A 23,030-nucleotide genomic window follows, 5' to 3' on the forward strand; every position below is an offset into this window, starting at 1 on the left:
TTGTTTCTTATGCTTTCGTCCATATGAAAGCGTGCTGAAAAAGGTAAACCTTTTAAGGTTACAAGGACAATGAATCATTTATCCTTCAACAGGGATGCTCAAAGCTTAACTTTTTTGGTAAGTGTGCCCTAATACTCTTAAAACATATGAGAACCATTGCTTGGGGCGATTTGATCCCAGGTCGAGAATACGGGTCTTGAGAATTGTATCAGTGTTGTAAGTAACTAGCATACATATCAGGTTCATTTTGTATTCATGTATTGTATTGGCCAATATGCACTGGACCCATACACAGTGCTTTGGCACGCCTTTTTATTAAAAATGAGATAGAACGATTCAAACCTAGGTCACCTACTACTGCCTAGTACCCAACACCCAAAGTAATTCAACCACCAAGCTATCTTTGCCTTTTGTGATAATAAATGAAATAAAATAACTTTTATTAATTTTAGTATCCACATGTAATATAAATAAATATTATATATTTATGTTTGACAATTTCAACCAATCAAAATTGATATTTTATAAATTAATGGGATAAATAATCAATTAAATCCATGTTAATATCAAAGGATGATTTGAATTTTGAACCTCAAGAAATTTATACAATAAAATATTAAAGATGGGATAATTATTAATTATTATTTTAATTTACATTAAATAAAATCATATTTATTATTAACAAAAATAAAAAGGGTTACAAACTATTTTAGCACATATATTAAATTGAATTTATCAAATCTACTAATCTACATTTATACATTTGATTTTTAATTTTAGAAAAACGTATAGAAAAAATATTAATAATGGAATGTTTATTTTAGTTATTAAAAAGTATGAATTTGCATATGGTATGTTATGTATCTTAATAATTTTAATAGATTTGATATATTTTATGTTGAGATTATATATTTTATAATTTATTAATTAATATTTGGTTGATTTTTTTGTTAATATAAAAAATAAAAATAGTAAAATAGAAAATAATTGATATAATAATTAAAATATAATAGGTGCATATGTTTTGTGTCTTAACTTTTTATTTATACGTTATCAAAAAAAATCATATGGTATCTGTGTCCTATTATATTAATTGTAATATATTTTTTCACATGCATTATTAATATATACATTTTTATGTATTTATACCTTTAATTATGGCTATTTGATCTTCGATGTAGTGTTATTAATGTATTTATGTTAGTTGTACATATTTCCTTAGTGTATTCATGTATTTCTATATTTTTTATTCGCATTCATACATTTTCAAAACGTACTTGTACTTACAGGACCAATTGATCCACTTACAAGTTACACAAGTACAAGGTTGTTTACTCACAGCACGCATGGTTTGTTGTATTGATACCGATATCAAAAAGTTGGGATCAAATCGGCCCAATTACAGGGATAATATGGTCCCATTGACAAGATTTATAGCTTTTAAGTTTTTTTTCCCCTTGGGAGTGAGGATAGTTACACCCAAAAAAAAAAAAAACTCCTTTGTGATAAACTTAAGCTTTTCAGCCGTTCAGCTACTAGATGAGCAAGTCTAAAGCAATTTCTAAAACCTGCATTATACATGGGAGTAATAAGCATCAAATGGTATCGAGTATATTGACCGAAAATCAACGTGTCGTTCGACATCGATTTGCATTGGTCGGCAGCCATCCATACGTGAGAAATGTATCAGTGAAAAATTCACTGAGACAATAGTTCATTACCTTAACTTGATTGCTCCATTTCTACTTGGTTCTTGTGTATGATTTGAAGTGTCACTAGCACTTCCCATTTTGAAGCCACAAGGAAATGTCAATGTATAAATTCTGGAGCCATCCATGTACCTGTTGCAAGCAGAATTGGAGATGTATTTTCCACCGTTATGTTTTTAAGCAGTAAAACAAATCCTAGGGCTGTGTTTGGAAATGATGCAAATATGTGTGAATGTAAATAAGTAGTGTGTAAAACGGTTCATATAAATTGCAAAGTAGGGTTAGTTTTGCATTGACAAATTTACATTTTTACCAAAAAGGCTTTTAACTATAATGGATGCACACACGAATTCTAATAAAGTATATCTTTTTTTTTAATTAAAAACTCACTTGAATGCAAATTTACTTCTTTTTTATTGATGTATTTTTACATCTTATTATCATTGTAAATATGCATTGGTCTGTCATTTGTTAATGCAAAAATATGATATTGCCAAACACAGGCAAAAATGAATCAGAGTGCAAATTTACCCTAAACCGTGATTTACACTCTATTTGCATCTTTTCCAAATGCACCTTAAGTATTTAATTTGGGATCTTTGTTAGGGGTGGACTGGATGCTTTGGAGTCGATCTGATGGCTACTGATCCTTCATCGTCTAATGGGAATAAATACCATGTCAAATATAAGGTGCACTCTGTAAAGATGCGAAGGTGCATTCTTATTGGGGATTAAACAATGGATCCCACTAATAGGTGACTAATCAATCCCAATGCCAATGGATACAAACATTTCCCCCCAACGTTCTGTTTGGTTTCAGTTTAAAATTTTTACTTAAGTGTATAGTGCAAATTAACTTGATGGAAATTATAAATCTTGGTTTACTTTTATTTCAGATTTGACATTATTTGACTCTTTGTAAAAGTACTATGGGAAGTGAAATGTAGTTGCCAATTTGTATGAAAGAGATATAAGGCTGGGAGAAGGCTATTTATTTGGGAGGAGTAAGGTAGTAAGCAAATTGATGTAGTTTCCATTTTATATGAAAGAGTTAAGTGAGGAGGATGAAGTGCAAATTTTGCACCAATCTTTTTAGAAGCAAAATTTGCATTGCTCATGAATACAAATCTATAATATGTATAAAAGTGCAGATGAAGAGTGTAAGTTTTTTTGGTCTAAAATTACCCTTTATTTTTTTATTTGAGAAAATGTATAAAAGTCATTTTATTGTAGCTTTCATGGTTATTAAAATGCCCATATTTGATTATTTAGTCAATCTCTAATTGTAAGGGTTGAAAATGTAACTTTAATTATTACTTTTCACGTAATTTAATCCCCTCTCATTAAGTCTTATACTTAAGTTATTAACTCACATGTTCTCTTATTAAATCCTATATTTAAGTTATTTTTCACTAATAAATGCTTCTAATTAGATTTATGCCAATATTTTTAACAATATAAATCCATATATTTTAAAATTGACTCAAAAGAAAAACCATTATTTATTAAAGTGGTGGCTGAGCAATTCAACCATTCAAATCAAAATGATGAACCTATGAAGTTATAGTTAGGTAATAAAATTTTTAAAATAGAAATAAATTTATAAAATTACAAAAATATAGAAGAATTAGACACATTTATGATATTTTTATGAATCAAATTAAAAAAAATAAGTATAATGAACAAGAATTATTTTTATTGATAATGAAAATTAAATACATAATTTATAATTTAGAATTGACAAAATATGAAATTATTTTACTCTCTGGAAAAAATCAATAGTTCAACTTTTGGGTTAATTGTGTTAACATTAAATGCCATAAATAAATAAAAATAATAATAAAATATAAAAATACAAAAATGAAGAAAAATACATAATTTTTTCAAAAAAGATTCAAGCACATGTATAATATCATATTAAACAAAAAACAAGTGTGACATATCATAATTATTTGTACATACAATTACAAAAAATATAAAAAAATTGAACACATTTATAATTCTATGTTTACACTACTATTAGAAGTATGAATAAGATTGTGAAACTTTCTTTTGACTAAAATACTCAATTTTGAATATAGTTCATATTTAATTGTGAAGCCTAATTATAAATTGAACTACTACTTTTCATCTCATTCAATTTCCTTTATTTAAATCTTACAATTTTTTGATAAATGAACAAAACAAAGATACACCAAAAAGATAAAAATATTACAAAATGAAGAATCTAGCCAAGTAGATAGGCCTAACAATGGTACTTAAAATTTCACAACTCAATCCGATTATCACATATTTGTATGAGGTGTTATATGTCATCTAATTTGGATTTTGTAATTTGCATCGAATTAATAATAAAAAACAAAAATAAAAAAAATACATATTTATAGAAATTTTTAGATACATTATTATTATCATTACCATCATCTAGAATTGCCATGTGCAAAGAATGTGCACACTTACTAGTGAGATAAAATGTGCAAAATTTACATTAGGTAAGAGTGCAAATTATAGTCACAGATAAGTGAATACAAAACTGAACCCGGTGAAAAGTTTGTATCTGATTCATTTTTGTATTGCAAACAAACACAAACTAATGGTCCTAACCAAATGAAATGAGATATAGGTAGATCAAAATACAGGTTATTTATATTTGGATTCAAATCAAATCTTATCCGTCACATCTGGATTGAATTTCATTTCAATCAGATATTAAGTAGCATTAATAGATAAACCAAAAATTATTATTTATTATTAAATAAAACGACCTGAGATGACTTGATTGTATAACGTGAACAAATAGATTGAAAATAGCTTTGTCTGAAACTTATGTATCCTTAGTTAAAATACAAGTCAAATCTAGATTGAATTTGAATTCCAATCAGATATTAGGTAAGTAGCATTAATAAAGTAAATTAAAAATCACCAAAATACAATTTATTATAATAAAATGAATTAAAAATAACTTTAATATTATATATCATGAATAAAATGGATTAAAAATAACTTGTATGAAACTTAAAATTTGTCTCTTTGGTAAAATGCACAGTCAAACCAATTTTACATACATATACGATTGGAAATTTGGAATTGGATAGGAAAGATCTAAATTTATTCCAATCGTAAAAGGATTTGAATTGGAACAAATTTGTAAATGCCGTTGACACAAACACATGCAAAAAAAGGTTCCACTGTGATGCTAGAAAGATAGATACCTAATCAAAGTGATGGACAATCAAGTGGGTATTATTCATTAAAATTGATAGTGGGTGAGTGATGCCAGAAAGACATGATACCTGAAAAACTCATAACTAATCAACTAATATCATAACAAATGATAACCAATCAGGTGGATTTTCTTCAAAATTCATGGGGCTTTGATTGGTCAAAACCTTTTCGATATCATGTCTTTTTAGTATCATAAATTTTCTAAGTTTGACTAAGAGACAGACCATTTTCATACCGTTTGCACAGTCCCTTGCATCTTTACATTAGGAATATCTCTATATTCACATGTTTTTTCTTTCATCGGGAGATATTCCCAATGCGAGGCTGCAAGGGACTGTGCGAACCAAGCTTTTAAAAAGAAATAGAACCACTTTGACCATTGGTTTTTGGGTCAATGATTCGACCGTCTGAGTTTAATGGTTCAAGCGGTTTGAGGTAGTTAAGCGTTGAATTGGAATATTAGGATAGAAGGTTATGAGAAAAGAGAGAGGTGAGTAGCTATCGGTTAAGGATAGGGTTGGATTCGAGCCGAGCCGAGCCAAATAGTACTAGGCTCGAGCTCGACTCGAGACTATTCTATAAGGCTCGAGCTTGAGCTCGAGCTAGGTTCGAGCCATAACTTTGAGCTTGAGCTCGGTTCGAGCTAGAACCTTGAGCTCGAGCTCAGCTTGAGTCAAGAGTTCATAAGCTCGAGCTCGGCTCGGCTCGACTCGTTTTATATTTTATAGAAATATTTATTATATGTTTTATAAATATTTTATTATAAAAATAAAAATTATATATAAAAAATTTATTTTATATTTAAAAATTAATAATTATAATATTTTTATTATATATATATATTATTTTCTATAATTTTATTATACATATTATATATATTCGAGTCGGCTCGCGAGCCTCATGAGCCAAGCTCTATTAGGCTCGAGCTTGACACGTTTATTAATCGAGCCATTGAATTGGGCTCAAGATCGAGCTCGAGCTCGGCTCGTTGCCACCCCTAGTTAAGGAGAAGAAAGAAAGAAAGGAAAGGAAAAGAAAGAAGAAGAAAGGAGGAGGAGGAGGAGACTATGTTCGCCGGCGATAATACTAGTGGTGGTGGCGGCAACAAATCTGCAATGGTGACATTTCTCTCCAGCCTATTCAAATCTCTCTTATTCTCTCTCTCTCTTAGATCTTAGTGAGCTCAGATATGAGATTTTGTCTCAATCCTTCCCTCCCCCATCTCTCGATCTCTTCTTTTCTCTCTTAATTTTTATTAAACTGCAAACCACTGCCTGAGTCGAATGGTTTAACGGCCTGATCGCTCAGACCGGTGATTCTTTGACCATTTTAATAAATATTTGTAAAATAACGGTTCAAGGCCAAAATGAAACCAATGACTTCACCGATTCCCAGGCCAAACGATTTGACCATCCGATTTTCAAAACAGTGGTACGAACGGTATGAACACGATCACTGAAGCCGATCACGGTTATGGAAAGACATGATAAGTTGATAAGCAACAACAAGAATGATGAAAAATCCCGCTCCATCCTCGATTGCTGTGGCTCCACCTTTCTACTCCAACGGGCGCAGTGGAGTGGAACTAGCGTTGGTGCGTAATACGCAACCGGTTCATCTTTTTCAATTTCATACGATACGAGAAAAAAACAAAAAAAATTCCCACGATATGGGTAATGGGTTTACTGCATGGTTTCCCGCCAGTGTACGCTGGGCAAAAAATTACTATTTGTTTTTTAGTGGAACCGTGAAACCAAAATACATAAACCTTTTCTTTTAATTTTGTAGGAAGAACTAGCCAAGAACAAAAAGACTTTGGTCCCTTTGGAGGGTGGAGCCAAGGCTGCCTATTCTTCCTCTTTTTTGTTTTTGTTTTTTCTTTCTTTTGAAGCCCAACTTCTTTCTTTATCTCTCTGCCAATCTCTGAACCTTTCCGATCGCGTGCAATGCTCAAAGGTAATGTTCTTCTAAGATACGCGTGTTTCCCATCTTCATCCTTAATTCTTATTCTACCCTTTCCCCCCGCAATTATGTTGGTTTCTTTTTCTTTTCTCTGTGATCAATGATTCATTGACATGTTTAATTATGGAAACACAGTGTCTACATGGGAAAACTAATCTCCTTTTCTGGGTCTATATTTACGAGGTTTTGGGTTTCTGGCGAAATTTGATCTGCGTTAGTCGTTTTTTACAATAGACGGGTTACTTTTCTTCTCAAATATGATGAACCTTCCATGGGGATTCTCTTTTTCTCATTCAGTTCATTTATACTACAGTTGATTTTCCCGGTATTTTAGTTTTGTTTCTATTAATTTATTTGTCCTTTTGTTTGCTTTGGTGCGTGTGTTGGGGTGGGGTGGTTAAATTACCTTAAAGCAGGGTGGGATAGTGCAAGAGCTTTTATTTGGAGAGCTCATATGGTGAATTACCAAAATGAAAGTTGGTTCCTTATAGAAGTCAATGCTTTGTTTTTGACAAGTTGTCAGTCGTTTCCTTATATTGGGTCGATGCCAATTGGTGTTGATTATTGATTATAATTAGCATTCCTGTAGATTGAAAGAATAACGTGGTTGTTAATTGTTATAAGCTTTTAGCTACTTTGACTTTGGGGCTTGTCAATATAGAACACTATGGGAGGTTTACAGAATTATTTTTATGATACGTGGTTTGCTAAAGAGATTGGGGAATTACCTAAAAGAATTAGAGAATAAGATGACAAACGAATGTAGGCATATAGACAGGAAGTTCTTACTGTTTGAGATACAGAATTTCCTAGAATGAGAAGTGTTGCTATTGTGTGTTTTGGGGTATAGGTGGAGCAATGATGTTTTTTTTTCTCTTTGGGGCCCTGTAGTTATGTTGAACATTGAAATGAAGAATATGTTTGAAGTTCTTGAGACAATGTAAAAGTAGAAAGTAGAAACAGTCTGTTGTTGATAGGTACTAAATTGTTTTGCTGCTTCTTTCTTGGGAAGTACACAATCAAAGAACACAACATAAGGAAAAAAAAGAACTTGCAAGAGAATAGGTCTGCTAAATACCACAGGATGCAGCATGGTAACATGGTTTTGGGCCCAAAAAGGACTCCAAATGATACCCCTTACTGCCTTTCTTTGGTAGGTTTGTATAAGCTTTGAAACTATGGATGGATCATATTATTGGGGAAATCTCCAGTACAAGGCCGTGTTACCTGTATATGGATCTTGTCCGGACTGGGGGAGTGAATGCATGGTCTATCAAGAGGATCTTTTATCCTCCATGTGGCAGAAATAGAATAGATCATCTAGTGAGATTTTTTGTTCTTTTTTTTTACTAGAACATTGTTATCAATATACTGTATAAGTGAAGAAAAGAAAGTAAAAGGAATGAGCAGTTTGAATAGCTTTCATAGTTTTAGCTGAGAAAATATTTCCTTGAAGGAAAAACATTAGTAGTTATTAAAACTTAGAATATATAGGGAAAATTGGTAGGTTGTTTTAGGCCCATTAAATTCTTAATTCTTTTTCCCTTTTCTTTTGGGGTGGGGTGAAAAATGAATATGATAAGTCACCATATCATGGTGTAAATTTGGAGTGTTGAGCAGGATCCAACTGCTGGAGTGTGAAAATCGAAAAACTCCAAAATTTGGGAGTGTTTATAATTGATCAACATGTATGTATGTCTGTACATATGTAGATTCACTGAGGTAGGCTCAATGAATCGGCTTATGACTTATTTTGATAACACAAAAGCATATAGCATTATAGCCCCTTGTAGATATATCAGAGATGCTGTCTTGTTCTGAAAAATGTGGTTGTTCTTTTTCTCTTTTGTAAATACCCACATAACTGCATGTATAATGGCAGATCAATAAATCTTGCCCCTAAGTTTTGAGTTCATGTCCTTTTCCATTGGTAGACCACATTCCAGGCACCTTGGTTTCACACCCTTTCCAGTTCTATTAGATGTGAGAAGTTCCATAATTTTTTGGTCCCTTGACAATGGAGTAAGTGAGTGATGGAACCCCATCCCTTAGACATGTAATAAAAACACGAGGTGAGATGTACCAGCATCTAATGCTTCTTTTTTATATACACTCCAGATCTAGTGGGTTTTGACTCAAAAGGATTTTCCTTCAATTCTACATATTTTTTGACATTTCATTAATTGATTACATCATTGTAACTGGCGATTCCATTATCTTATTTGTTTTTTCTCTAAAAAGTAAAAACAAACCCAGTTATGTACAACAGTGAGCAATTAAAAATTTAGGTAAAGATGATTGAACATCTCAAGAACTCCTTAATCCTCATCTTCAATCTTATTTGCTTATTCTCTTAAAAATTTAAAACAAATCTGAACTCAGTGAGGAGACTGAAACAGTTTCAATGAAAGCAATTAGGCATCTCAAAAGTTCCTCATCCTCTCACTTCAATGGTTTCTTGCAAGACAATCCTGAGAGTCATGATCCTTCAGCAGCCAAATCTGAGAACCTCAACTCACCACTGAAGAAACACCCAAAGAAAAAGATGTAAAAGTACCTAAGGAAGGGAAAAAACTGGTCATTGAAGCAAAAGAAACTTAGGTAAAACCCCCATTTGATGAAGTAACAGAAACAGAAGCCCCAAAAACAGTAGCAGAAGTTACTCCAGCAGTTATAGATAAGCTACTATTCTTGCTACTGAACAAATCAAGGAGATCACAACCTGTTGTGGAAGAACCAAAGGTTCAAGTAGAAGGGAAGTCAAGTGCCTAAGAAGAGACTAAGGTTGAAGAATAGAAAATTGTGGAAGAACCAAAGGTTGAAAGGCCTCTGAAACAGATTCCATCGGCTTTGGTTAGATCTTCAAATTGGTCAAATAGGCCTGTGAAACAGACATTGCAAGTGAAGGAAGGGATCGCTGGATAGAAAAAATAAAAAAGAGAAAAAAGCCTCAACAAGCCTCAAAGGCCCGTCCATTTCTAACGTCTATTATATCAACTTGCATAGGGAAGAAACATGGTTGTAACCTCATTGTAACTTTATTTTATTTATTTAATACTAGAAAGATAAAAGCTTTTAGCCTTTTAGAGGAGAGAAAAACCACTGTGACAACCAGTTTCTCTTTTCTTACTTTTGGTGCATCTTAAAATGACTTGCACTGGATCCAGAGTGTTTTATATGATAGAGTGTCCGTCCATGCTTATGAATTTTGTTAAATGTTAACTAGGTTTTGAGCTCATGTAAGTGTTACTTTTGAACTTTAGTCATCATCAGAAGACAAAAGCTCTGTTTCAGTTTATATTTTTTTTCTGGAACTTCTAGTCTTAATGTAGAAAAGTGTGGGCAGTTAGGATATCTAAATTAAGGTTCAGTGACATTTTGCATCTAAGACCTAACTGGTAGATGCACCTAATTATTAATTTTTTTATCAGCGCCTTAATTAATGAAATCATCCTTAACATGGTACTTTAGTTGCTTGAACCAAGTAGAGGTGAAAATCTGGTCATGTTGAGGCCAACTAGATCCAACCCCAAGTGCTGAAGATGAATATTTCCCAATCCAACCTCAGGAAAATTATAATGGTGAGTGTTAGTGTTAATGATGAAGATTTCTTAAGAGATTGTTTTAGGTGCATGGGTTGCTTGGTGGTCTACCTACTCATAAGTCATAACTGATTTGGGTCTACCAGTTGGCATTTATTCAAGAATGGTGGTGGTTCTGAAATCTGAACCTAATTATGGATAGAATAGATAAGAGACTAGCAGCATTGAAGCAGAGATGGGGTTGTATTAATTTGATCAAGAGTTCTCTTGTCTAGTTGTTGATTTACTGCATGTCATTGACAAAGGTGCTAACGAAGGTGGTAGCAAAGGAAGATAAGAAAAAATCACTTGGTAAAATGACAATAGGTAGGCCTGCTTACTGTCTAGTTTTCTGGATGCATCCCTCAATTTGCCCATCCTGCTCTAATATTATGGGACACCCTCCCCAATCTCTCTTGTTATGAATTGTTGAACCATGGTAATGGAAAAAGGTCATGTTGAGTTATCCCTTGGTCTCCAATCCTAAGTATGCCCTATTGTTACTGTTATTATTGTTGTTGTTAAGGTTGTTATCAGTATTGATAAAAAAGGATGTTGTTGTCACTCTATAACATTTTTATTTGTATACAATCAATTTTGTTTTAAAAGAATTTATATTGATCAAAAGGATTCATGTCCAAAACATGTGTCAATAGTCACAATAGTCATTTTCATTGTTTCATCATTTTGTTTTGTTTAATTCCATACCCATTGTTAAATTATTTGTGCTTAAATCATTTCCTACTACTTCAATCCATGTCCTTTTTGGTCTACCCCTACCCCTTTCTAGCCCCTTCAATTTGCTAGTTGAAAAAGATCACTTTATTTATGGGTACTATCAAAAATCTTCTATGCATGTGACCAAACCATCTTAGTCTACTTTTTCTCTTGTTATCACCTATTGGAGATACTCCTAATGTCCTCTGAATGACTTCATTTCTAGCTTTTCCAGTCATCCATCTCAGCCATTTCCGTTGTTTACTCTATCAAAAATGTTTTCTCACAGTCAGATGATTAACTGAATGGCCATGCCTACTGTTCAGAATTTGAATGCCTGGTTTGGCTTTAAAGCAACAGCTTCTATGTCACTTTCCTGTGTGTTTATGCATGTATATATACTTATCATATGTATTCTGAACAGTCTTTGTTATGAGGAAAGTGTTGTTGCTATGAGACCTTATCTTGAACATGTACAGAAATCTTGTAGAATTTGCCCAAGTTTAATATTCTGGATGGTTAAACAAGCGATTGACTCTAAAGCAAACGAGAATGGGCTGGGCAATGTTGGACCAGGCTTCCACACTTGTGATAAGCAACATCCTGTACCAGCAAAGAAGACAGCATTGAGAGATTTGCAGAACTCTTACAGAACTGTGGTACCCAAAACCCAAGGTAATTCTCCTTTCCTAAAGGAGAAAGGACCCATTTTAGATGCTATTAAGGTTTCTGGAAATAAGAGACCATCACCTGAGATCCCACCAAACCCTCCCTGTCATCAATCTCTTAGTAGTAATGGTGAAAACGGGCATCTTGTGTATGTCAGAAGGAAATCGGAACTGGAGTTGGGGAAAAGCAATGTGGGAAGTGATGCTAGTCATCCGCCACCAAGAAAATTTAGCCATGATGAACAAGAATCCCCTAGACAAAACACCCAAATGAAAGAATCTAAGATTTCTTGTTTTTTGTCATATGCTCCCATTCCAATGGCTTCTCTGACGACTTTCTCATCTGGAGGACCTACAGTTCCCCTTTCTCTGGGAAAGACTGGTAATGGATTGTTACTGAGAGAATCAGAAAATCCTATAGTTACTTCTGGAGACTCTCTTATGGTTAACCAGCGGGCACCTAGTGAATCACATTGGAAGGAGCGGTTCCTCCGCCTACAAACATTCTTGAGGAATTGTGACCATTCGAGTCAGGAGGAGTACATCCAGAGTAAGTGTTCTTTGAATTTATGTAAACCATTTAAGATTTTATCGTTTTTCTCTCACAAGTTTTTTAATTCTTGTCTTAACTGATCTATCTCTGTTTCTGTTACTTATTAGTGCTACGGTCATTACCCCCTGTTGGTCGTAGCAGACATGCAGTTGAACTGGAGAAAAGAGCAATCCATCTGTCACTAGAGGAAGGTATAGACTCTGCACTTCTTAATGTTCTTCCTAATAAATTGCCAAAAATCTAGTAGTGTAGCGCAAACAATGTAAGTGTGCTCAGGAAGAGCAAGTGATTCAGAAATTGTTGAAATATAATGGGGTGGATTTGGAATAATAATTGAATCATATTCATTTAGTGTCTATTTGGAACATTCTGAGCATTTGAGTTGAGTTTCTACCAGAAAGATGTTGGGACTATATTTATATCTGGCTAATATGTTTGTTTTTGTCATTGTTTTAAATGATGAAAATGTTATTGCAAAGTTTCAGAACAAAAATTATCAAAACGTAGGTATGGACTGTGGAGTACCTAAGGCTCTGTTTGGGAAGAATGCAAATACAAATATGTTAAGTGCAAATACATGAACCTTGTGTGTTTGTATTTTTTGCACTCTTCCTAAATGGAGCTTAAGGCTCAGTTTGGAAGGAGCACAAATACAAATATGTACAGTGCAAATACATACAAAATAATACAAAATACAAGGTTTTGTACTCTACGTATTTGTATTTGTACTCCTTCCACACTGAGCCTAAAGTTCTAAAATTAGGGTAATTACATATGAGAGTATTGCAAATGAATGACTGCTTTTATTCTGTCTATATTTGCTGGAGGAGCACATCTTTTTGAGGGTATATTTTATGCCATCATCAAAAAGAGCAGCATCCACATCAACGTTTTCAATTTTGCATTGGTTTTGACAATTCTTGTGGTTCTTCTCTAGCTAGTGGTATCAGATGCTAATTAACCAATAGAAAAAGGAGTACCAGATGCCAATTTCTAGATGGTTTGTATCTACGAGTACATATGCTACATCCACAACTCAAAACTCTAAAATATATCCACATATATTTAGGAATCAAGACCTTTTTTTTTGGGTTGCTTTTAGGAGATTTTGTAAGGCTGCATTTCTGCATCTTGTCTCAACTCAATTTGATTATTTCCCATAAATACACCACCCAGTGTATTTATTGTTAAATTAGATATATTGGCAATTTGTTGCTCATAAATTTGTATTTCTTCAGTTCTATTACAGACATAAATGGTAGAGTTAACACTTAGAAGAACCCAATATGTTTTAATTTCTTCATTTGTTTTTCCTCTTCTGTAGGGAAGGAGGTACATCGGGTGACGGTTCTGAATGTCTTGGGCAAGTCTGTGACAAAGAGTAATGCATTGTTGTCACCTCAACAGCCCAACTAGTTAAAGGAGAAGAGAATAAAAATTCTTAACATATACTGCTTCATCCATGGCCATGAAGGCATTCCCAATTATCTGCAGGTAGAAATTCAAACTAAATTAAGCTTTTTAAACTGTATTATATCCTTCCATGAGTTTTAGTAAAGAATCATTTGAGAAACCTGGAGGCTCTGAACTCCTTAACTATGATTTCTTTCATTTAGATACCAATATGTGGTTATTGCTTTGTGTCACTGTCTTCTATCATGAGTTGAAATTCCTAGTGCTGGATGTTAGTCACTTGCATAAGTGATCAAATTTGATTACCTGCTTCATTTAACTTGATAGCCTGATTTGGATCAGACTGTTTGTATAGGGAAGATAATTTGCACTTCGCTCAGGTTACTGGGAAGTGGAGTTGACCTTGACACATATATGTGCGTGATTTTTTATTTTATATAAATATATATATTTCTGGTAAAACGTATGTGTGCTTGATATGGATGGAACAAAACCATAGACTCAAGTTTTGTAGTTTTTTGGGCCATCGAACTGATAAATCACTATCTACTTTTGAGTTGATTGGGTTGAATTGGTTAAATAGCATATCTACGATATTGCAGGAGTGGGGACAGCTTAGTAATCACCTTGGGGCCTAGTCCACCATGGCTGGCTACCATAGGCTAAGTAGTAGGCCTCAGATTAACACTAACATAAATGTGCTAGGTTTGCATAGTTTCAAGACTTTAACATTCATTCCAGATGCTAAGGCCATGCTTGGTTAAACTCTCATTCTTACCTAAGATGAAATTCTAAGATGGAAAAGAATGAGTAAAAATGGGCAGAATGAGAAAATATTGCTACGAACCAATTTACTAAAAAATGAAAGAATTAGTAAATTTTAACTCGTTTGGTTACAAATTTCATTCTCATTTATTTTTTTCATTAATCAAATAATAACATAGGTATAAATATAAGACTCAATAGCAGATATATAGTGGAAACATGTGAGAGCCACACCATAAAGAACAAATCAACCATGTGGACCCTATGTCAATAACACGATATGAAAAAGAAAAAAGACAAGAAACTTGAGAACCTGCTCAACCATTACAAACCATACTCAATCTTACAAATCCGTACTTAATTATTACAAGCCATGCTGAACCAATACTCAGCTGTTACAAACCTATACTCAACCATCACATGTCTATCATTTGTTATAAATCAAGGTCAATAACACTAACTTGTTGAGAATTTCAGTTAACAATATTCCTGTTTTGTAGGCACAAAAAACATGGTCATGAATCTGAACAGGTAGTTAGGATGCTTTCAGTCATTAGGTGAGCCCTAGCCTGAAACTTACATTGATCAAAAGACTTCTATCCTTGGATTTGATTCACTAATGATACGAGAAATTTCAACTTCATAGGAACATCTGAATTTTAATAGCACGTCATCTGAATAGGTAGTTCAGATTGGTCCATGTTGACAGGTGTATTATATGTACTGTACACAGGTTTAGTACCCGCAGGGGTATTTTTTGTAATTTTGTAGGCCTATTGAGTTGTACGGCCAGTATAGTATAAAATACAATGCTTCACTCAACTGAAGCAGTTCTTTTGAGGCCTTAACTCAGTTGCCTCTTCTTCTTCTTCTTCTTCCTTCCTCCTTTCTTCTTCTCCTTCTTCTCCTACTCAACATGGTATCAGAGCAGGACCGTCCAGGCCTGGAAAACAACCAGCTGAGGTCTCTAGTGCTGCGCAGAAGCTATAGTCCTGATGCTCGAAGACAAGGAAGAGGAAGCATTTTCTAGTGCTTCTACTAGTCTCCACTGCCGAGTAGGGTTATGCTACAAGAAGGCTGATTGTTCAACTTCCTAGCGCAGAAAAGGGTTCTGCTACAAGTTTTTTTTTCTTCTTCAGCCTTAGGTGCTGGTAACTGGAGTTGCTCGGCTAAGAAGACTGTAGAAAACCATCCCAGATGTACGAAGGAAGGTTTTGATCTGAAAAGAAGTTTGAGTCCATGACTGTATTGCCTATTCACAGTTCGGGTGACCTAGGTACTGAACTGATTTTTTTTTTCTGTTTATGGTTCTCTTCTTGTACGACTGTTGATGTCCCAAAATCTGAGTAGGGACTGTCCCCCTTCCTCCGAAGGTGTGTTGCTCTATTCAGCTCTCTAAGGGACCGTTGATGAACCCTAGACCCTAAGTTACTGTTTGGCTGCCCTGGAAAGTGGATATCAGCCGATTAGGTGTGGTGAACCACCACTCGTATTGCTGTTCCTACTGATTTTTTTTTTCAGCTGAGAAGTTGTAAAACTGTAGGTCATTCAGACCTGGTTACACTGCAAGTGCAGTTCGTATATTGTTCTGTGGACTCCTACACAGTGTAGGTCATACAACCTTGTACTGCAGCTGCAGTGTTTGTGCTTGGTTCTTTGTTAAACCGAAAATCTGCAAGTGCCTAGTTGTGGACTGTAGCAGCTCTGTAAGGTAGTGTGCTTTTGGTTTTATGTACTTCTAAACATAGAATCATGAATAGTGAAGATTCAGCTACATCTGGAATCTCCATAATGTTGAATGGAATGAGTGGGAACAATGACTTATCCTTCCCTATGGCTGCTGTTCCTCTTGATGGGTTAAACTACCTAGAGTGGTCAAGGGGGATCATGCTATACATAACTACAAGGGAAAAAATAGGCTACATAAATGGAAGAATCAAAGAACCACCTTCTGGAAATGTAGAACATGATAGATGGGATCAGGAGAACAATATGGTTATGTCTTGGCTTTTGATCTCCATGCAACCGCAAATAAGGAAGAATTTCATGTGGGCTGAAGCTGCAAATGAGATATGGGAACAAGCAAAATCCACATATTTTGAACTTTGACACTATGCCAAGATTTATCAACTGCAAGCAGTTTCATCTACTTGTAAACAGAGGGAGAGGAGTTTATCAGTTTATTACTCTGACTTGTCAATTGTTTGGAAGGAGTTGGACCATTACCAGAATGTTGATTGGAAGTGTGATGAAGATGCAAAATTGTATAAGAAACTTGTCTCACATCAAAGGGTGTTTGCCTTTTTACATGGTCTCAATCCTATCTATGAATCCATTAGAGTACAAATTCTAAGTTCTAAGGATTTTCCTTCAATTTAGGAGGTCTATGCTCTTGTCCAGTCTGAAGAGAGCAGAAGAAACTTGATGAACAGCACCGGAGGGGATGCAATTGTGTTGGCGGCAAAGGGGGGTTCCTCTACTAGTGGTGGACCTTCTTCCAAGAGAGGGAATAACCAGAAGAAAGCAGAAGATAAGGAAAAATTGTGGTGCACTAATTGTTAGAAGCCCCGGCACACCAAAGATACTTGTTGGGATCTCCATGGGAAACCAAAGTGGGCTCAGGATTTATCTAAGAAGCAAGGCTCAGATGTAATTAGAAGACCCGGGCAACAAGGTACCAAGAAACACCACATGGCCAATATGGTTACTCAAGAGAATCAGCCCTCCACTTCTACTATGATTCAAACACCACATGGCCACCATAGCTACTCTGGATCTGACCCAAGGGAGGATATTGTAAACTCCTTCCATGACCATTTGGAACTTTATGGTAGAGCAATTCGCTAGATGGATGCTCCTCCCACCACCTCCTTTGCATCCACATCAGGTAATCCTGCCACAGCTTTCCATATTGCTTCTCACGACCTTGACTCTCCATGGATTATTGATTATGGAGCGTCAAAACATATGACTAGTATGTCCTCTTATTTTCAAACTTATCACCCTCTTTCCGGAAGAGATAAAGTGAGACTAGCTGATGGATTATACACTTCCATAGCTGGTCAAGGAACTCTCTCTCTTCCCCTCGGCCTTACTCTTTCTAATGTTCTTCATGTTCCAAAATTCCTTATGAATTTGTTTTCAGTCAGTAGTGTTACAAATTCCTTAAACTGTTCGGTGACCTTTTTCTCTTTCTATTGTGTGATTCAGGATCTGGCCTTGGGGAGGACCATTGGTAGGGGACGTATGGTTGATGGACTCTATATGCTGGAGAATACGACTTGCCTTCATGTTACAGAGTCTACGAGTCAGTTCAGAAAGAGTAAAATGTATTTGTGGCATTGTCGTCTGGGTCATTTGTCTTTTGAGTCCTTGAAAGTTGTTTTCCCAGAACTGTGTAAGTCTGTGTCTGTTTCTAATTTTTCTTGTCAAACGTGTCAGTTGAGTAAGCATTGTAGAACTCAATTTCCTCAAAGAAATAGTAAATCTGAGTTTCCTTTTCACATTGTGCATTCTGATGTGTGGAGCCCTGTTACTTTACCTTATGAGAGTGGCTACAAGTACTTCATTACCTTCATTGACGATTATTCCAGATACACTTGGGTATATCCAATGCGAACCCGTGAGGAAGTACAAAAAATTATCCAAGATTTTCAGCGGATGGTCTTCACCTAATTTCAGACCGAAATCCAAATATTTCAATCAGACAATGCAAAAGAATTTTTTCATAGTGATCTCACGGAGTTTTTTGCTTCACATGGCTCACTTCACCGGAGCTCTTGTGCCCGCACGCCACAACAAAATGGTGTGGCTGAACGGAAGAACCGACACCTTCTTGAAGTAGCACGGGGTTTACTACTCCACATGAATGTTCCCAAACGATTTTGGCTTGAGGCAGTCTTTTGTTCTACATACCTCATTAACCGAATGCCCTCTCGTTGGTTAGAGTACAAAGCCCCACATCAGCTTCTCTTTCCTAAGGCCCCTCTTCTTTCTATTCCTCATTGTGTTTTTGGTTGTCGGTGCTTTGTCCAAAACCTATCTCCCACCCGGGGGAAATTGGACTCTTTCGCTATCCCGTGCATATTTATTGGCTACTCATTCTCTCAAAAAGGGTATCGTTGCTTTGATCACGTTTCTCGGAAATTCTATGTCTCCATGGATGTTACCTTCTTTGAGGATGAGCCATTCTTTCTTGTTTCTCCTCAGGGGGAGTGTAGGCATGAGGAGAAACTGGTTCAACTTCCTCCTTTTCCTACTCCTCCTTCTCCCCCTTCTTCTTCTGATTCTCCACCTTTCCGTGTTTTTTCTCGTCGTTGTAAAGGCCAACCAGGTTCAAGAGTTGTGGAGAATCCAGAAGCCATACCTGAAATGCCATCAAATTCCTTGGGGGAAGATCATACTTACTCAAGTAACTTAACTCCCAACCTCCCTATTGCTAATGATCTTGACCTTCCCATTGCCCATAGGAAATGTGTTAGGTCGTGCACCACTAAACACCCAATTTCCAACTTTGTTTCCTATGAGAACATCTCACATTCATTTCGTGTTTTTCTTACCTCCATTGACAGTATCCCTATTCCCACGAATGTGGCAGAAGCTCTCTCAGTACTAGAATGGACGAAGGCTATAAAGGAAGAAATTGATGCTCTTCATAAGAATGGCACGTGGGAACTTGTTGATCTCTCTAAGGGAAATGATCCAGTTGGATGTAAATGGGTGTTCACTATTAAGCATGGGGTTGATGGAACCGTGGAGAGGTATAAAGCTCGTTTAGTGGCAAAGGGTTTTACTCAAGTATATGGGGTTGATTATGCAGAAACCTTTGCCCCTGTTGCCAAAATGAACTATATTAGAGTCATTTTTTCTCTTGCTGCCAATCTGAATTGGGATCTACATCAGCTTGACATCAAGAATGCCTTCTTGAATGGTGACCTTGAAGAGGAAGTTTATATGGTTTAACCCCCCGGTTTTTTGGCTCAAGGAAGTGAACAAAAGGTGTGCAAGTTGAATAAGTTTTTATATGGACTGAAGCAATCACCAAGAGCTTGGTTCAGCAGATTTCATACTGCAGTTCAACAGAGAGGATACAAGCAATGTCAGTCAGATCACACACTGTTTATAAAAAGAGTAGAAGGTAAAATGGCTGCCCTAATAGTATATGTGGATGACATAATTGTTACTGGTGATTGGAAGGATGAAATTCAAAGTTTGAAAGACTTCCTTGCCACTCAGTTCGAAGTGAAAGATCTAGGACCCGCCAAATACTTCCTTGGAATTGAGGTTGCCCGATCAGAAAATGGTATCTTCATCTCCCAAAGGAAATATGTCCTAGATTTGCTTAAGGACACTGGAAAGATTGGGGCTAAACCAGTTGACTCTCCCATTGACCCCAACCATAAGTTAAGTGACAACCAAGGTGAACCTCTTAAGGATGTGAAGCAATTTCAGAAGCTTGTAAGGAAATTGTTGTACCTCTCTATGACTCGTCCAGACATAGCATATGCTGTTGGTGTCCTCAGCCAGTTCATGCATGCACCTAGGTCCACTCATCTTGAAGCAGCAGAGAGAATACTGCGGTATCTTAAGAAGTTCTTGGGTGCTAGCTTATTATTCCAGAAACATGGACATTTGAGAGTTGAAATTTACACAGATGCGGATTGGGCTGGACCTCAAAGTGACAGAAGGTCTACTAGTGGTTACTGCACCTTTGTAGGAGGGAACCTTGTTACTTGGAGGAGTAAGAAGCAAACCGTGGTAGCTAGATCCAGTGCTGAAGCTGAGTACCGTGCAATGGCACACGGAGTAGCTGAAGGTATGTGGATAAAGAATTTATTGGGAGAGTTGGGTTTTCCAGTTGATAAACCCATGACTCTACTCTGTGACAACAAGGCAGCTATAAGTATCGCTGCCAACCCGGTACTATATGATAGAACAAAGCACATTGAAGTTGTCAAGCACTTTATCAGAGAGAAAATCATCATAGGCGAAGTATGCACTCCATACATCAGCTCTAAAGACCAACTAGCAGACATCTTTACAAAATGGCTAAACCATTCCAGACACCAAGGTCTCTGTGACAAGTTGGGCATGGTTGATATCTATACTCCAACTTGAGGGGGAGTGTTGACAGGTGTATTATATGTATTGTACACAGGTTTAGTACCCGCAAGGGTATTTTTGTAATTTTGTAGACCTATTGAGTTGTACGACCAGTATAGTATAAATACAATGCTTCACTCGACTGAAGCAGTTCTTTTGAGGCCTTAACTCAGTTGCCTCTTCTTCTTCTTCTTCTTCTTCCTTCCTCCTTTCTTCTTCTCCTTCTCCTACTCAACAGTCCACATGACAAACTCAGATGGGTTTGATGGGTTTACATGTCATCTAGTTCAGCCAATTTTAGTGTTTGATGGGTTTGCCTCTGCTCAAAAAGAAAAAGAAAAAATGTATCCAAGGGGTTGAAGCATCCAAGCATCAGCACTAAGGCATCAACCAAGCATCCAAAGTAAGGCATTTATAGTGGGAGTTTGAATTCTGTACTAGCACTAGTGCTGTCTATTTGATATCATATACTACATTGGGTGATCTCCACCATGGAGAGTGAAGGACTTACAACTGAGTGTTCCTATCCTATCCACACAGGGCTTAACTGAATATGCTCTATAGTTATATTGGGTCCTGTCTTTCTGGGCTCATTCGGGCTTCTAAGACACAGATGATTATAATCATTGTCATCTGGTGGGGATCACCCAATGGATGAACAATACATACTACAAGCATCAGACAAGTTATGAATGAACCCATTATGTTTCAAATTGGTGAAGCAACCTCATAGAATAAATCAACAAATGAAAATCCCAAATAACATATTAATATATAGGCTATGTTGTTAGAGATAGTAAAATGGAAAAGCACAATTGACTAATAGATAGGTTCTCTATGTTGGTGAAACACATTTGAGGTGTAAATCGGGCCATGTTGGCTGTGCTTCCCTCCATTAGGATATTTCGGGGGGTTGGCCTGGTACGGCTCACAGCCCGAACCCACGTGGGCCCGTGTCGCAGGCTGGGTTGGTTCATGGGCTGAGCCTTGGAACAGGTTGGGCCGTAGATTGGGCCAAGTCATTTTTTAGAAAAACTAAAAAATAATTAAAAATTTAAAGTAAATTAACAAAATAGACAAAAAAATATTAAAATTTTATTTTATATGAATTTTGATGTACAATTGTTTATATATGCAATAGTAAAATGAAATAGTATAATAAAATTGAAATATATATATATATATATATATATATATATATATGGAGAGAGAGAGAGAGAGAGAGAGAAAGAGGCTGGCATGTGGGCTGTGGGCAGCATGACCTGCTTAATCGTACCATGCCGTGTTGGGTTGGCCCAATTTCATGTGGGCGGCATAGCCTGGTTTACACCTCTATCTGGATGGTGATGATGATAACCTTTCCAAAAAAGGAATTTGAGTTGATGACCTAGAAAGAAAGCAAGGTTTTTAAAATCGAACTAGACAACGAACTGGTCAGGGGTTCGGTTCCTGGGTTAAACGGTCCGACCGTTCAAACCGAATAGACAGCCCATTCTGATAAAAAAATAAAAAAATAAAAAAAAAACCGCCAAAACCATTGGATGGCTTAAATGGTTCGAACGGTTTGACCACTTGGGTTAATGGTTTTAGAGTAAAATGGAACCGGTCACCTGAGTGGTTCCTGGTTTTTTCGGTTTGACTGTCCGGTCCAGTCTGGTTTTGAAAACCATGCTAGAAAGCCAAAAACATTGAGATCAATGACTTGTATTAGCCTATTAGGTAAAAAGAACAAAGCAAAGATCCAAATGTAAAATCCAATAATACATGGCTGTCAAGATAAGACTGACAGATTATGAGTGAAGAAAGGCAAAGAGTCCAGGTCTGAGTTCGAGATACAGATAAAAGTATAACGTACTATACATTCCTGGGAGCAAAATGAACTGAGGAAAGGGAGGTTTGATTCAACTAAGCTCTGCAATCAGCAATCAAGATTTGTAACCGCCTAGAAGGAGATTTATTAGTCTCGTGCATTCCCCTCAATTTGCGCCATATTCATCCCAAATTCCCAATCTCTAAGATGAATTTTAATGCTTCAAGGACAGAGCCGCTGTTTTAGCAGCTAAGAATCTTGACATTTTCGCTTATCAAAGGCACCATTGGGATCCCATATAAGAAATTCAAGCCAAGAATTAGTAGCTCCTGTAGCACCATCAAAAGTCCAGCAGCCGTTACGATCATGGAGTGGCACTACTACTAGTCACCTGATGAACTTGCTCCTCCATTTGTGCATGGGCCCGATTAATGATGAGTGAAATACCGACCTCCCAATTGTCCAGTGCAGTCTTGCACCTGGATTTCCATATGTGCCACAAAATGATAGCACACTTAGCAAATA

General features: G+C 36.0%; 1 protein-coding gene and 1 long non-coding RNA gene across 4 annotated transcripts; both read left to right on the forward strand.

The window, feature by feature from the left end:
* The first annotated feature begins 11 nt into the window (after positions 1 to 11).
* Positions 12 to 1,918, forward strand: LOC148791145 (uncharacterized). Its single transcript, XR_016077602.1, has 2 exons — positions 12 to 117; positions 1,290 to 1,918. It is a non-coding gene; the product is annotated as an uncharacterized LOC148791145 (long non-coding RNA).
* Positions 1,919 to 6,375: 4,457 nt separating this feature from the next.
* On the forward strand, positions 6,376 to 14,290 carry LOC104587121 (integral membrane hemolysin-III-like protein). 3 transcript variants are annotated; one of them, XM_010244591.3, is made up of 6 exons: positions 6,376 to 6,528; positions 6,723 to 6,890; positions 11,674 to 11,869; positions 12,221 to 12,412; positions 12,523 to 12,606; positions 13,740 to 14,290. In XM_010244591.3, the coding sequence occupies exons 1-6, from the start codon at positions 6,445 to 6,447 to the stop codon at positions 13,829 to 13,831; spliced, it is 816 nt and encodes a 271-aa protein (XP_010242893.1). In that variant the 5' UTR covers positions 6,376 to 6,444; the 3' UTR covers positions 13,832 to 14,290. The 3 variants fall into 3 exon arrangements, with proteins under 3 accessions (XP_010242893.1, XP_010242892.1, XP_019051509.1); XM_010244590.3 differs by having other exon boundaries at positions 6,378 to 6,528; positions 11,674 to 12,412; XM_019195964.2 differs by lacking the exon at positions 6,376 to 6,528 and having other exon boundaries at positions 6,756 to 6,890; positions 11,619 to 12,412.
* The last annotated feature ends 8,740 nt before the right edge of the window (positions 14,291 to 23,030 follow it).

The sequence above is a fragment of the Nelumbo nucifera genome, chromosome 6 (genome assembly GCF_055504915.1).
Source record: "Nelumbo nucifera cultivar China Antique chromosome 6, China Antique-T2T, whole genome shotgun sequence".
In the NCBI taxonomy this organism is placed as follows: domain Eukaryota; kingdom Viridiplantae; phylum Streptophyta; class Magnoliopsida; order Proteales; family Nelumbonaceae; genus Nelumbo; species Nelumbo nucifera.

What these genes read in the sequence shown, in the direction of transcription:
- LOC104587121 (XM_010244590.3), top strand. Translation starts at nt 6,445, where the DNA reads ATGATGAAAAATCCCGCTCCATCCTCGATTGCTGTGGCTCCACCTTTC. An exon ending in GTGGAGTGGAACTAGCGTTG is followed by an intron (nt 6,529 to 6,722) that starts GTGCGTAATACG and finishes TTAATTTTGTAG; the next exon opens with GAAGAACTAGCCAAGAACAA. An exon ending in ATCGCGTGCAATGCTCAAAG is followed by an intron (nt 6,891 to 11,673) that starts GTAATGTTCTTC and finishes GAACATGTACAG; the next exon opens with AAATCTTGTAGAATTTGCCC.